We start from the raw sequence: 13,931 nt of genomic DNA on the forward strand, positions 1-13,931 counted from the left end.
TGCCAGAGGACAGCTTCTGACTTTGGAAAGGCATCACTGAGCGGGTCACTCCAAAACTCTTATGGAAGATGAATGAGTTTAGGCAGACAAGAGTAAAATAAAGAATATTAACATGCACTTTTGATTTTTAGGACACACAATTATGGGAGTACCTGCAGCCTTTATGGGATTATCTATCAGTAGAAATTGATATTATTGGTAAATTCCATTTTTGCTTTGAGACTTTGGTTTAAGCCATCAGTAAGCACAACTTTTCACACATGCTTTCATTTTAATTACCATTTATTAACAGAGCAAGATGATGAAATTTGACACTCTACTACCTTTAACCTTACCCATTTGTACTGAAAAGGACCTTGTATCTTGAACGGTGCAGCTGCTTATGCTTAATTCAAAAAAGGCTCAATGTAAAGATGACTGAAGTTAGCAGAAACCCTCTCAATGACTTAAGCCTACGCTGCCCCTTAGAAACCAAAGAGCAATGCTCAGGCAGGGCTCTGCTGTTGCAAGCATTATTTCCCTAGACAAAGCCAGAAAAAGCTGCTGGCATCAGCACATGGAGTGAAAGGCATGTTCACATCTCCTTCGAATAAATACTGCTGCACATTGCAACCTGGGCACGTTACCAAACCTAAGAGGAATCTGCTGCATGTATGCAATGAGCAACAAGTCACAGTGGTATGTGCACTGAAAATCCTCACAGCATGAGACAAAAAAAATTATTTTATTTTACCTTTACCTTGGAACAACTATTTCTGTGTTTCAATGTAATTTACAAGCTCGTGAGCCACCAATAGCAGCCAATTCACCAGTGAGCATAAAGTAGCAGAGATTGCAGAACAAGCCTCTTTTTATTATAACCTGCAGTGAATTCCACTTGGAAAGTTGTCTGTAGAGGTGCCTACCTGGAGCATGTGGTCACATCTATCATTACTTTTCATGCTTTCACACACCAAGCCACTGTATCTGCCAGGCACCAAGAGAAAAGAGTTTTCAATTCTTCTTCCCAATATTCTCATCACTTCCAGTACTTTGGGATCCTCTCCCACAAACTGTGTGTCTCTCACCCAGAAAACACCTGAACTGCTAAATTGTTCTAGTACAAGAGTGTTTCACACTCCTGCAACCATTGCACAACACTTTTCACTAAAAGAGTAATGTCTGCTAGAATTCAGACTTTATGCACACTCCACTACTCCAAATTACTTTGTCTTGCAGGAGGTTTATTTGTTTTTTTGCTAGATTTTAAAGAGGTTCTGTCATAGAAAAATAAAATCCAAAACAATGGGAGATTCAATTTGTTGTTTTTTTTTCTTCCAAGCAGTCAGATTTAGCACTTCAGCAAACAATTTTTGTTACTTTTCTCATTCAATGGCTAGATTTAGAAACCTTCATACAGTATTGAGGGAAAGAAGGGTCTTGACCTTCCAATAATTGTGACCAAGGAACTTGATTTACAGAGGCAGTTGTTTTATCACAGAAATTAACTACAAACACAAGTGACAACATGAAGACACCAAATTCCCTGTGAGGTAGGAAATGGCTAAAAAGGGAAAGTTTTTGGCTTGGGTGGTGGTGGGGTTGTTTGGGGGTTTTTTTATTGGGCTTTTCTTTCTTTGTTTATTGGACCAAGTTATCTAGCTGGGGATGAGAAAAACTGAGTTGCTAGAAGAAGGGCTATGAACATAAAAATCCCTGGACTCACTCCCCCCCTTGCCCTCCCACCTCTAAATCATTAGGCACAATAAAACAGATTACCTCTTGCTCCAGCCTCTGCCCTGCTTACCTGCTTCATACCTTCTTGACAACAGAAGCCCTTAATAATCTGGACACTTCAAAAAATAACAGGATTTGGCAGTTTAATCCATTCTCTCATTTATAATAATCACAAATAATGCGATAATCACAGCTGGTTTTACATCAAACCATCCAAATGAAGATAAAACAGAATTTAATAGTTCCCATAGTGAATTTAACCACTAGGCAAAGTGACAAATCCATTAGCCCAGCCAAAGAGAAAACATTCAAGACATCTTGTCTAGGAGAACATAGTACTGTAGTTTTTCCCAATATTTAGAAACACTATGAAGTCTTAACTACATGTTTTATGAGGCTGAACCATATGGACCTACTATAATATAGACTTATCACTTCTTAAGCTAGACTTCTCCAAGGTGGGGAGCTTATTTTTTTAATATATAAAACAGAGGAATGTACTGCAAATCTGTTCTATGGGTCCATGAGTTGAAAAAGGTTATATGTGAAACAGAGAGTGGCAAAATAGAAAGTGATGAAATGCAGAAAACTTCTGCATTGGCCTTATTTTCTTTGTCAGAACCATAGTCTGCTCAGTTCCTGTCTTAGTTTCGTGTTTGGCAGCTGCAGAACTATAAAAAGCATTGCCATTTAAAACATTTTTAGAAGAAAGATATTGTATTAGGCTGACAATACAGAAGTCATTTATCAAAATGTCACATTGTCTGGAGAGATAGATAGCAAGTGTCACCCCTGGGCCTCAAAGAGGAGGTTAAAAAATTAAAAACATGCTCATCATCTCCACCAGAGCACATTATAAACTGAAAGCAGTCAAGTTTGCTGTTGTGCTAAGCCTTCTATTGAAAGAGAGGGAATTTCAGCAGTGTTTATTCTCCCCCAAGCACCAAGGCCTGTCTGACCTGCTTACAAGAGCTCTAAAGCTAAGTCTGTCCCAAAAGAATTTATTTGGGTGACTGCTACAATAGGCTGTTCAAGGTTTGGTAGCAGGTCTGTATTTCCGTGGGGAAAAGACAGAAAAATAAGTAACAGAGGAAAAGAAAGAAACAAAGTAAAACCAAACCAACAAAAACAAACCCAAAAACCCTCCAGCAAAATCAGCCTATCTATAGAACTGCATGTGACTTAATAAGAGAGAGGTAGAGGCCAGGCTCCTCCTGTGCAGGGCAGCATCCAGCTTGCAGCTGCAGCAGCCATGTGCATTGGCAGCTCCCCTATCAAACTCAAGGCCCAAACTCTGCCAGGGCCTCAGTGCTAGAAATGCCAGAGTGCTGCCTGCATGGGGCACGTGGGGGCAGAGGCTCTCTTTGATGTGAAGAATGAGTAAAACACTTAAAGCACAGGACAGATGTGAAAAGGTTTGTTGGCGCAGTATCTCCCATCAGCCAGGCAAGTGAGGTGGGGCAGGAAGGAAGATCACCATCATTTATAGCAAGTCAGTGAAAGAAAGCTATCCCAAAGCCCTGGAGGGGACTAAATACTATTAAAGATGCTAACTGTACCACCTTCAGCAAGGAGCCTCAAGACAGCACAGTTATTCATTAAAGAACAACCTTTCTCATCTCTGAATGAAGGTCAATAACAGCACCAAGTGTTCTGGAGCTGGCTGCTGCAGAAGCTAAAGAGAAATTCAATTGGCATTCTCTTAATCCAAAATTAAGTCAAATGGAATTAGCTTTAGGTCCAGTTTTGTTTAGCAAATGATTAGTTAGATTTAACACACCAAAAACTCAGGAGTCAAAATCTGCCACAGAGCTTACAAGGCTGCCAGACCCATCTCTAGCAGGTACTTTACTGCATGTCCAAACCATGTGAAAGCAAAACTGAGCCACAGACTACAGCTCTTCACTTCATCTTGGGGATCAGCACTGCCTTTCAGCACCTTCAGGTGAATCATCACTAATTCTGAGGAGCACCAATGACTCATCTGATTGTAGAGCAGAATAGTCTCTAACATCAGTGACATCCTGTCCTGCTTACATGGGGTAAGGCTGGGAGTGTGCTGAGGTCAGTGGAGCACACACTGTTCACCCCACACATAAAATACTCAGTCTTCATACCAACATCTGCAGTGTTTCCAAAATAATCAACCAGTGGATTACCCCATATTTCACTAGATGCAAGGAATAGGAATGTGAACAAGCTGCAATATTCAGCACTAAATCCATTCTAACTGCAACAATATCAATTTTCATATCCTTCACCAAAGAGTTTGTGTTACTTAAGTGCAAATTCTAATCAAGTGCCAGAAAAGCTAAGTCCATCCTATTAAACCAGAGATACATTCATTCTTGGCTCTGCCTTACCAAACATGCCTAATGTAAGGATTAAGGCTTCTCCAAAAGAAAGGGCATGATAAAAGGAAAGCAACATAAGCAGTTGCCAAACTGATGAATTTCCTCAACTTAAAGACAGTTTAAAAGGTATTTTTACACATTATCAGAAAACAGTTTTATTCCAAAACCAAATTATTTTTATTAAAATCTTATACTGAGTGCAAGCATAAACTCAGCACTTATAAAAGCTGCCCAACCAATGCTTCCTCATTTATAAGGACTGAAGGAACAACAAGGACCAATGCATTACTAGGTTTTAGTACAGCACAGAGGCTGAGTTGGCATCAGCATCCCTCACCCTCACAGCAATAAGCATCCTGTGCACTTCCAAGCTTTTTCATGGGAGTGATACTCCCAAAGCATTAGCAGCATCCCAAAGGGAAGAGTGGCAGTGTTGGCAAGAGGTTTTGCAGGCAGACAGGAAGGCAGATGGCTTCTTGGTTTGGCTATGACAAGGGAGACAAACTGGAATCCAAGCTGGGGAGCAAAGGGACTTTTGCAGGCTGCTGCTAATACCAGAAGCACCAACAGATTTAGTTTGGGATCAGTCTGCTGACCACACCATAACAACAAGTTCTCAGGCATCAAAACATTAGGAAATGTTCTTGCCAAAAGACAGTCTGGACTCAGAAAAATATATGACTGACACTAACACCACACAAACAAAAATGAAAGTTCACAAGCCAGGATGATGGCCAAAACAAACCTAACTGAGCAATTGTATTTCCAGAACACCACCACATTTGCCAAAATATTTGGCCAAAGCTCATCTTCTTGGAGTTTGTTTCCAATTGAAGTCCTGGGGGATACATACACCTTGGCTTGACCAATGAAGCACAAACATGTAAAGAGTCTCCCTGCTCTGGGCACCATCGAAGGCTCATCCCAATGCACAGTGCTCCAGCTCACTGACATTTCAACTCTAGGGTATTTAGAACCTGATTTGACAAAATGCCATCTCTCTGCTATAGTTTTACTCAGGTCTAAAGCTGCAGGGTTTGGCTATGAAACTGTCTTGTTTGATATCCCTAGAAACACAATTGTACCATCAGGTCAGTTCATGTATATGAGCAGCCTGTCTCCTGCAGCAGCCACAAGCCTTAAGAGTACATGACACAGGTTAACAGGACACTCTTCCACTGCACTCTCCCATCTTTTCAGCACTTTCAGTTTGGCAACCTTCTAAGCCAGGTGGTTTTTTTTAGAGTATTTAGTAAACCCCAGTGGATTTTTCTTTCCCTAAATTAACTTGTCCAGTCTAAAATTTGTCCTGCAAAACTTGCTCAAGTAATTTTGGGCCCCTGAAAAAATATGAGGGGAACCTCTAAACTCTGGCCACCTCATACTCTTCCTTTGCAAAACACGAACAGGTGGCAAGTTAACAAATGCTGGAAGGCACACACTTAAATCCCCGTGCATCATTTAGTTGTTATGTGTCTATCCAGGCCTAAAGCTAACCAACAGAAAACTCCAGCTGCAAGAAAAACTCCAGTTGTAAGAACACAACCTTGTGGATTTAGAGAGCTACACTACCTTGAAAACATAATTCTGACTCAACTTGATCTTGCCAACTAATTTCAGACACACTGTTTTTGTGCTCATAACTATTTTTTTTTTTAAATCCAATCATTTTACAAATCCACCTAATTTTAGCCCTGTTTCACCACAGCTGCCAAGTGCAGCCATGTGCAAGACCATACAATTTGTTTCTCAGCTGCAGTGGCAAATCACTGATGCTGTTCAAAGAACCCTCAGCTCAATTTCAATCCCTGCAAAGCTGAAGGACAAACAACCTTTCTGCATTTTAATCATGTATACAGCAGTACATTCAAAAAATGCTTCAGAAACCTACAGCAATACTTGAGGGTTTGATTCTTACAGATCCAGACTAGTAATTTTGTTTTTTTGGGTAATTTATTTTTTTTTTTTTTTTTGGGGGGGGGGTAATTCATTACAACATTGCATGAAAAACAATAGAGAGCATACAAGCACATCAGAAGAGAATAGAGTATTATCCAGATGTACTCAGAGACCACAAAGTCAGATTCCTGCACTGCACTTGCAAGGAAAGCTTAATGGATTATCTCAACCCTTCAAATAGGGCAATATTCTGCCACTCTGAAAACAAACTGTGACCCCCAGTTCTGTATCTGTTTGTGATGGCAGATCTCTAAGCAGGCATGATTTATCTCATAATTAGGACTTCCAGAAAAATGCAAGAAGTGTCATCAACCCTCCAGTCAGAGGTCACGAACATTGTTAACATTTTTAGGTTTTCCAATCTGGTGGCATGCAAGATCTGGAAAAGAACTTCTTTGTGAGGCACTTCATAAAAACATGTGACAAGTTCTTCTTCACCCTCTTGTTATTTCTGAGACTCTTCAGTCAACTAAGAACAACTGCTATTGCTTTTTAAAGCTGCAAGTACCTCTCACAAGAATGCTGATGTTTCCCAAGTCTCCTGCCCTTGGGTTAAACATGGACTGTCACACTTCACAACACAAGGAAGAATAGTATTTGAATAATACAGTAGTAAGAAATGTAGTAATAGTAAATAATTACCAAAGGGAAGGAACAACTGCAAATTTATTAAATCCATAACTAGTTTTTGGATTTTTTTTTTTTCTTCTCAGACAGCTTTGGAAACCAGGGGACAGCCTGCTTTTACTTTTATTAATATTCAGGATATTACAGGGGACCTGTCAGCAGCAGATTTTGAGTCTGCTTCTTCTTCAAAGCACCTTCAACCTAGTAAGCAAGCAAATACTTGGATCATTAACCTCAGACTGTAAATCTGTCTGCAATTCTGCTGAAGGGACAGTGTTCTTCATTGAATAAATACCACACACTTCACAGCTTCAGACTGACAGCTTAAACTTCATCCAAAAGCTATAAAACAGCCAGGGTATTGAATAAAGCAGCAAAACACTTGCTGCCCAAAGTCTCACTTGTGAACACTTTTTTCAGAGGTTCTTGGAGAGATATAGGGGACTATTCCCTGCAGAGCTGCTTGCAATCAGTTGAAAATTCAGATTAAAGTGAGATCCACTGCAGAAAAAGAGCAATAACCCCACGTCTGCATTTAGTTACCAATGGGGTAAAGAGCAGTTGCTATGTGAGGAGAGTACAACAGCTGAAAACCTACCTAAAATAGTGATCCCTAACTTTGATTTACACCAGTGCAGCACAGCAGACCAAAGGGCCACCAATCCCACGCTGACAACACATGAACTGCCTGAAACACACCATTTCAGCTGAACACAGGCAATTCTTCAGAGGTTGCAATGAACTGTGAAGAGCCTGTTTAGAAAAGCCTGGAAAGAGGTCTTGAGTGTTTAGTAATGACAGGTTGGTTACCTAGGTGCATACACAGGCAGTTCTTATCTCTTACCACGGATGTCAGCCATCTCTGTCTTGACTTGGATGCTCTGCAGATGATTATCTCAGTGACTGTAAGGTCTGCACTGACTGAGGAACAGAAGGAACAGCAAACAGGCTGGAGAGCAGCTGGGAGACTTCTCATGGCCAATTAAACACAGCACACTACAGTACATTTCTCCTCTAACAGGAACAGTTTTCTAACCTTCTCACCACATGGACAAAAATTTCCACTTAGATGTCAAGTGAAATACCTTATTTCACTAAGAGGAGGGAAAACACTTAAGAAAAGCCTCAGTTCTGAAAATTATAAAACAGGATATTAAAAATCTACTCTTGCATCAGCCAGATTCAATTGTCCGTGTGTTATTATTGCATTACACAGAGGAAAGGTCAAAGTATTAATTTTGCAGTTCAAATCAATATATTCAGCAAGAAATCTAGAAACAATACCTATGTAGCTCTTTGTAACTATCATGAAGCACCCATCAAAACCTCTTAATGCTGACAAATTACTGTTATTTATGACCTAGCTGACAGTCCCTTTTCTCTTCAGCCTTATAGACAGGCACTGTGTAATGATTCAAACCAGGCTGCCTACAAAGTTGTTGCATATTCTGTAATATCCAGTGTCATCTCATGCCTTGGGCCTTTGGGATTCATGCCTGTGGATGCTGAAATGGTACCAGAAGATGCAGCTCAATGTACAGCATCCTACACAAAAGTGGTCATCCAAAGGGTATCCAGTCTGGAAGGAGGCACATGGACTGGATAACTGTATAACAAGCAAATGACAAACAGTCACTACCCAATCAGTCAGTCAGTCAGTCAGTGAATCAATCAATCAATTTCAATGCCATGTTCAATACATGCTCATTTGAGGTAAATAATGCTCTTGTAGTTATTTCTAATAGTATTAACACAATAAAGTAGAACCCAACATTCTTGACTCTGACGTATTTGATCCCAAAATTGGCACCCAAATATTTTTTTCCCTTCAAATTACAGAAAGGCATAGAGAATCAGTGTAGAGTTAAATTTCAGGGTCTCACTTCACATACTTTGTAGACTTTGCTGAAAACTTTCTCCAAAAGCATTTTTTTTATTCTTCTGATTATAAATACACTGTTGATGCTCCCACAGTATTGAGGATAAACACATCTTCAGCCTGGCGAGACGTTGCTTTGGCAGCAGAGCACACACAGCCATACGGATACGCTGTGAAAGGAAGACTGAGAACAAGAGCAGCCACACGGGTTTGTTTCATTGTGAAGGTGCAAATGACCTGTTCCACTGCTACATGTGTAAGATACAGACATAGACATAGATATAGACAAGACATAGATAGATGTACATATAGATATAGAACTCTGGTTACAGAGATATAGAGATGATAGAGATGGATCCCCGGTTATTGATATGTAGAAATAACCCAGGTTCTGGCACTGGGCTTTGAGGGGAAGCTGTATTTTCTCCACCCCAGGGGTCCGTGCTTTCAGCGCCCGGGCTGAGCTCCCAGGCCAAGGCAGTGCGCCCCGGCCGGGCTCCCCGAGCGCCGCGGCGGCGGCAGGACAGCGGCCGGAGGGGAGGCGGGTGCCGGCCCCACAGGAGGCACCGAGCCAGCAGCTGGACACCCACCGCACATCCCTGCCCGGCTCAGCTCCCGCCACGGCCGCTGCCCCTCCCCGGCACCCCTTTGGGAGCTCCACCAAGCGGGACACCTGCGACCCGGGCCCTTCCCCGCGCCCGCCCCGCGGCCCGGGCGCCCAGCCCTCCGCAGCAGGCACCCACCTTGTTGAGGTGGGGGTTCCTGGTGATGTCGTAGCCTCGCTTCTTGACGGCCGGGGCGCGGCCGGGGCCGGCCGGGGCGGTGCTGGCCGCCGGGCCGCAGCGGGCCCGGGCGAGGCCGGGCAGGAGCGGCCCCCGGCCGGCCCCCAGCAGCCGCAGCAGGCGGCGGGCGCAGGCCGGCACCATCGCTGCTGGGCGAGGGCGAGGGCGAGCCCGGCGGGGCTGGGCGGGCCGGCCCAGGTGAGCGCGGCGCGGCCGGAGCGAAGGAAGCCCGGCCGGCGGATCCCGCCGAACGCCGCGCCGCCGCCCCTCCTCCGTTACCTGCTAAGGCTCAGGCGGCCGCGCAGGGAGGGGGAGCCGGGCCGGGCCCGCCCCCGCCGGGACAGCGGCGTGGGGCAGCGGGGCGACCGGCCGCGGATCGCCGGGCTCGCCCCTCGCACCTGTGTCCATGGCCCCCGAGCCGCCATCGGGGTAGCGCTGCAGCCCCGGACCCTGGGCAAGGGCACGGAGCGCGGCAGAGCAGCGGAGCTGCCCGAGGAGTCGATAGTGCTTGAGGAGCATCTTGGAAGAACTTTGCAGGGGTGTGAACTAGCGTGCTTGGTTAGGCATTTCAAGCCGCGTATAGTCCATAAATTCCCTATGTGAAATTTACACACACCATATATAGTACATATAATGTATTTACTATGCGTGTAGTTATATAATGTATATAACCTGTATTTCTTTATGTTGTGTTTTTTTATTTACTGAAGAAGGCAGATCCTTGCATTCTTATTTTATTTTCCCTTTAAAATGGTGAAAACATCATCACCACAACCACTTCTGTGGGAAAAACAGTGCTCTGATTACCCCCCAAAACAGTGAAACAGTGGAAGATTCGTGTTCAATTTCATCTTAAGATCAACACTGCTTCTGTACCTGCATCCCACTCATGAAGTTAATGAAGTTCTTCTTTGTTAGAGGGACACTCTCCAGCTTATCCTTCCATCAGTGTAGCTGTCTGCAGGTGTATTTTTTAATGTGCTTTAATATATTTGTGGGCAAATGATACAGTCCGTGCAGGAAAGAATAGACTGCAGAGTGAAAGACGACCTGATGGATGTGGTTGTTTTTCCTTGCCTTGCCTCTAGGCACTCAATAGAATAGCCTGTTGCAATTTGGTTCCACAACCTTATGGTTTCTTCCTAAAGAGCACATGGCTTTATACATTGTTCTCTGTGTGTTCTGGATATTTACACCTCTGCTACAGGCAATGGTTATATTCAAACCTCATACTTGAGGACTGTGGCAACAATAGAACTATGGTGGTGGGGGGAAAAGACTCCTGAAAGTAGTTGTTTGCCTGATCTTTGGGTCTTTCCCTGAAAAATTGGTTGTAATTGGAGACACACTTCTGGGGAGATCCAGATGGTGGAGAAAAGGAGTATGTGCATCACTGAGGCCAGAATATGATCAGGGAGATTGTTAGTGCATAGAAGACACAAGAAGAAATATACCACCATTCTTACTTTATTTTTGTTTAGCTATAAACTGGAAAAATCTAGATATTTTGATCTCCTCAGGAGAAATTTGCATAAAAGCCAAGTCAATATCATGCCAGCTTGCCAAAGCTTTCTCCCTCCCACCAGCTGGTTGGTACCCCAGCCACCATGTGCTTACTCTGAGATCTTCCTGGCCTCCTCTGGGCTTGCTCTACCAGGTTCACATCCTTCATATGTTGGGGGCCTAGAACTGGATGCAGCACTCTGGATGAGGTCTCATGAGAGTGGAGTAAAGAGGAAGAATCCCTTCCCTGACCTGCTGGTCTCACTGCTTCTGATGCAGCCCCAGGAATGTAGGCAGGGAAATGGAGAAATTATTTACCTCTGGCTGCACAGCAGGTCAAATGGCAAAGGTGGGAATTCCTACACAGCCCTTCTACAGTGGATTGGCAAAAAGTGCAAACTGGGGAGTAAGGGAAGTGCTGTATCTGTAGTGTCTCATTTCTAAATGGGCTGCAGAAATGGTTGCATATGTGATCTCCCTTATTGACTGCTGAGGCTATTGGACAGGGCTTTTTGTAACAAGTGCACAGGATTATAAGCATTTTTGACTTACTGCCACAATCAGATATATACACATATGTAAGCTTTTGACTTCATAGTTACTGTGTGGACTCTTTCACATAGTTTATTTATTAATTTTAAAATTCTACTTTATGTGCTTCTAAGAGCAAGAATGTATTACGTAACTGTAAAATTCAATTTTTCTCTGCAGACAAAAATTGTCTCCCTACTTTTGTGCAGCCACTGAATAGTGCCTTGCAGGGGCCATCTCATCTTTTACCTCCTATTGGCTGACAGTAGCCATCAAACTGACTTTTTCATCTCAGTGAGAAATAAATTACAAATGCCAAGCTTCTAAAATTTACCTGGCACTGCAAAATAAAGCTTGAATCTGATTTAGATTAATTATCTCCAAGCTGCAGAGTGCTTGCTGTCAGATGCACATGAATGTACTTTGTCTAATGTGCAAACCTCTCTTGAATGAAAATTGAATAAAAGAGATTATCAAGTTCTTGATTAAAAAACTAGAAAGAACATTACAAAAAAAAAAAAAAAGCCATAAAATCAATGAAATGCACATTTATATTCATCATTGAGATCTTAGGGTTTTTTTAAAGCTATTTTTCAGCAGCAGGAAGGAAACAATGGTTTGTGGAGTGGGATTCCATATACACTTGGGGATTTGAGAGTTGCTACAGGATGCAATTGAAACTACAAAGCATGTTACAAGACCAAATTTATTCCTCCAGTAATTTAAGAAACCTCTTTGTGCTGTGGCCTTGCATTTAGCAGTTTGGCAACTAAAAGAATGCCAATGAAGCACTCTATAAGCTTACCAGAGAATGAATCTCTAACATAAAAAGCAGAATTGTACAGTGTCTATTCTTCTATGGCATTATCTTTCCTCTCACGAAGTGAATTGAGCTGCAGTTATAAACTTCCATTGTAGTGGTTTTCAAATCAGATACCTTGAGAATGCCATGTGTTCCCTGCCTTATTAGATTTTGCACAGACTATATACTATTCAGACTGGTAATTTAATTTCATTGTGACATGAGAAGCCTAACACAACAGGAGTAATGAGTTTTGGTTGGGACCCCTCTGTACAACAAATAGTGACTAGAAAAACTGTTAAGTGTTGTAGAAGAGTCTGGAGTCAACTGATTCACAGATAGAATCATAAAGTTGTGTAGATTCAAAAAGACCTGAAATCGTTGGGTTCCAACTTTAACCTACCATTGCCAAGTCCTCCACTAAACCATGTCCCTAAACACTACATCCATATGACTTTCAAGGACCTTCAGGGATGGTGATTGAGCCACTTCCCTGGGCAGCCTATTCCAGTGCTTGATCACCTTTCAGTTGAGAGATATTTCCTAGTTTCTAATCTGAACCTGCTCTGGTGCAACTTGAGGCTGCTTCCTCTGGTCCTGTCCCTTGTTACTTGGGAGAAGAATCTGACTCTACCTCACTGCAGCCTGTGCCTTCCAGGCAGCTGTAGACAGCAATACAGTCCCCCCTGAGCCTCCTTTCCTCCAGGATAAACACCCCCAGCTCCCTCAGCCACTGCTCATCAGTTTTGTGCTCCAGACCCTTCCTCAGCTCCGTGTCCCTTCTCTGAACACACTCCAGCCCCTCAGTGTCTTTCTTGTAGAGAGGGGCTCAAAAATAAACACAGGATTTGAGGTGTGGCCTCAGGAGTGCCCAGTACAGGGGGACAATCCCTGCCCTGCTCCTGCTGGGATTTGAAGACACCACAGGGATAATTGTTCCAACTGTCCCCAAGTGCAATCAATGATATACTTGATGTTTAATCCACAAGGATTCACAGAAGTCTGTTTTGGATGCAGCAGCCTCAGAACCCTTCTGTTCACCTCTAACAGAATGCCACAGATGATTGCATGCTGCCATAAAATAGCAGATCCCTGCAATGGGAGAACAACCCTCTCTGGTCTTAAAAAGCTGTATTACTGCAGCCTGTCCCATGCAGGAAAGTCCAAGGTTTTTTAAAATGTAAGTAGGGTTAATGCCACTGTGCTAACTCCATATTTTCCTGGACACATTGCAGATGGAGGGACATGCAGAGAATTCTTGTTCATGGTCACATAGTCAGACAGAGATGGAGTTGGGAACAGGATCCATACATTCTGGCATTCAGTCCCTTGCTTACTCTGTCTTCTATCATAGGCTGCCTTTGTCACAGTTTACTTCCTTGATGTATGCTCTAAGGGTGTTATTTTTCAGCAGTGGGAGTCTTCACTGTCATCCAGACAAAAAACCTCTGCACTTATGCAGTTAAGGCCTTAATCAGGCTCCTGGACCTCTTTCTTGGCTCTGGCTAATTTTAAGTGATAATGATGATGTTTTATACTTACACCTCTTAAAATTAATTATGAGGATGGATATAAACATACTTCAGTCAATGAATTCTCCCTTCTTCTCCAATACAAATGCTGCCTTTTTGTTGTTGCTGTGTTGTTTTACTCCCCTCTTACTACATGCATCCTAAGCAGTGCAGTAACCCTGTAGAGCACATGCATGATCCTCAGTGTCCAAAGTTTTGAAGAGGACAGAACACCAAAGACAATGCACTGTTAAACATCTCAATCAA

At 43.0% G+C, this 13,931-nt stretch overlaps 1 protein-coding gene across 2 annotated transcripts in view; it reads right to left on the minus strand.

The window, feature by feature from the left end:
• ME3 (malic enzyme 3) overlaps window positions 1-9,632 on the minus strand; it is a 114,543-nt gene extending 104,911 nt beyond the window's left edge. Inside the window, exon 1 of one of the 2 annotated variants that reach the window (XM_079303803.1) lies at window positions 9,279-9,632. In XM_079303803.1, the coding sequence (XP_079159929.1) occupies window positions 9,279-9,461 (183 nt within the window). In that variant the 5' untranslated portion in view covers window positions 9,462-9,632. The remainder of the gene's footprint in view (window positions 1-9,278) is intronic. The other variant, XM_079303802.1, reaches the window with a different exon arrangement.
• Window positions 9,633-13,931: the final 4,299 nt, after the last annotated feature.

Source organism: Erithacus rubecula (genome assembly GCF_903797595.1).
Source record: "Erithacus rubecula genome assembly, chromosome: 1".
Classification (NCBI taxonomy): Eukaryota; Metazoa; Chordata; class Aves; order Passeriformes; family Muscicapidae; genus Erithacus; species Erithacus rubecula.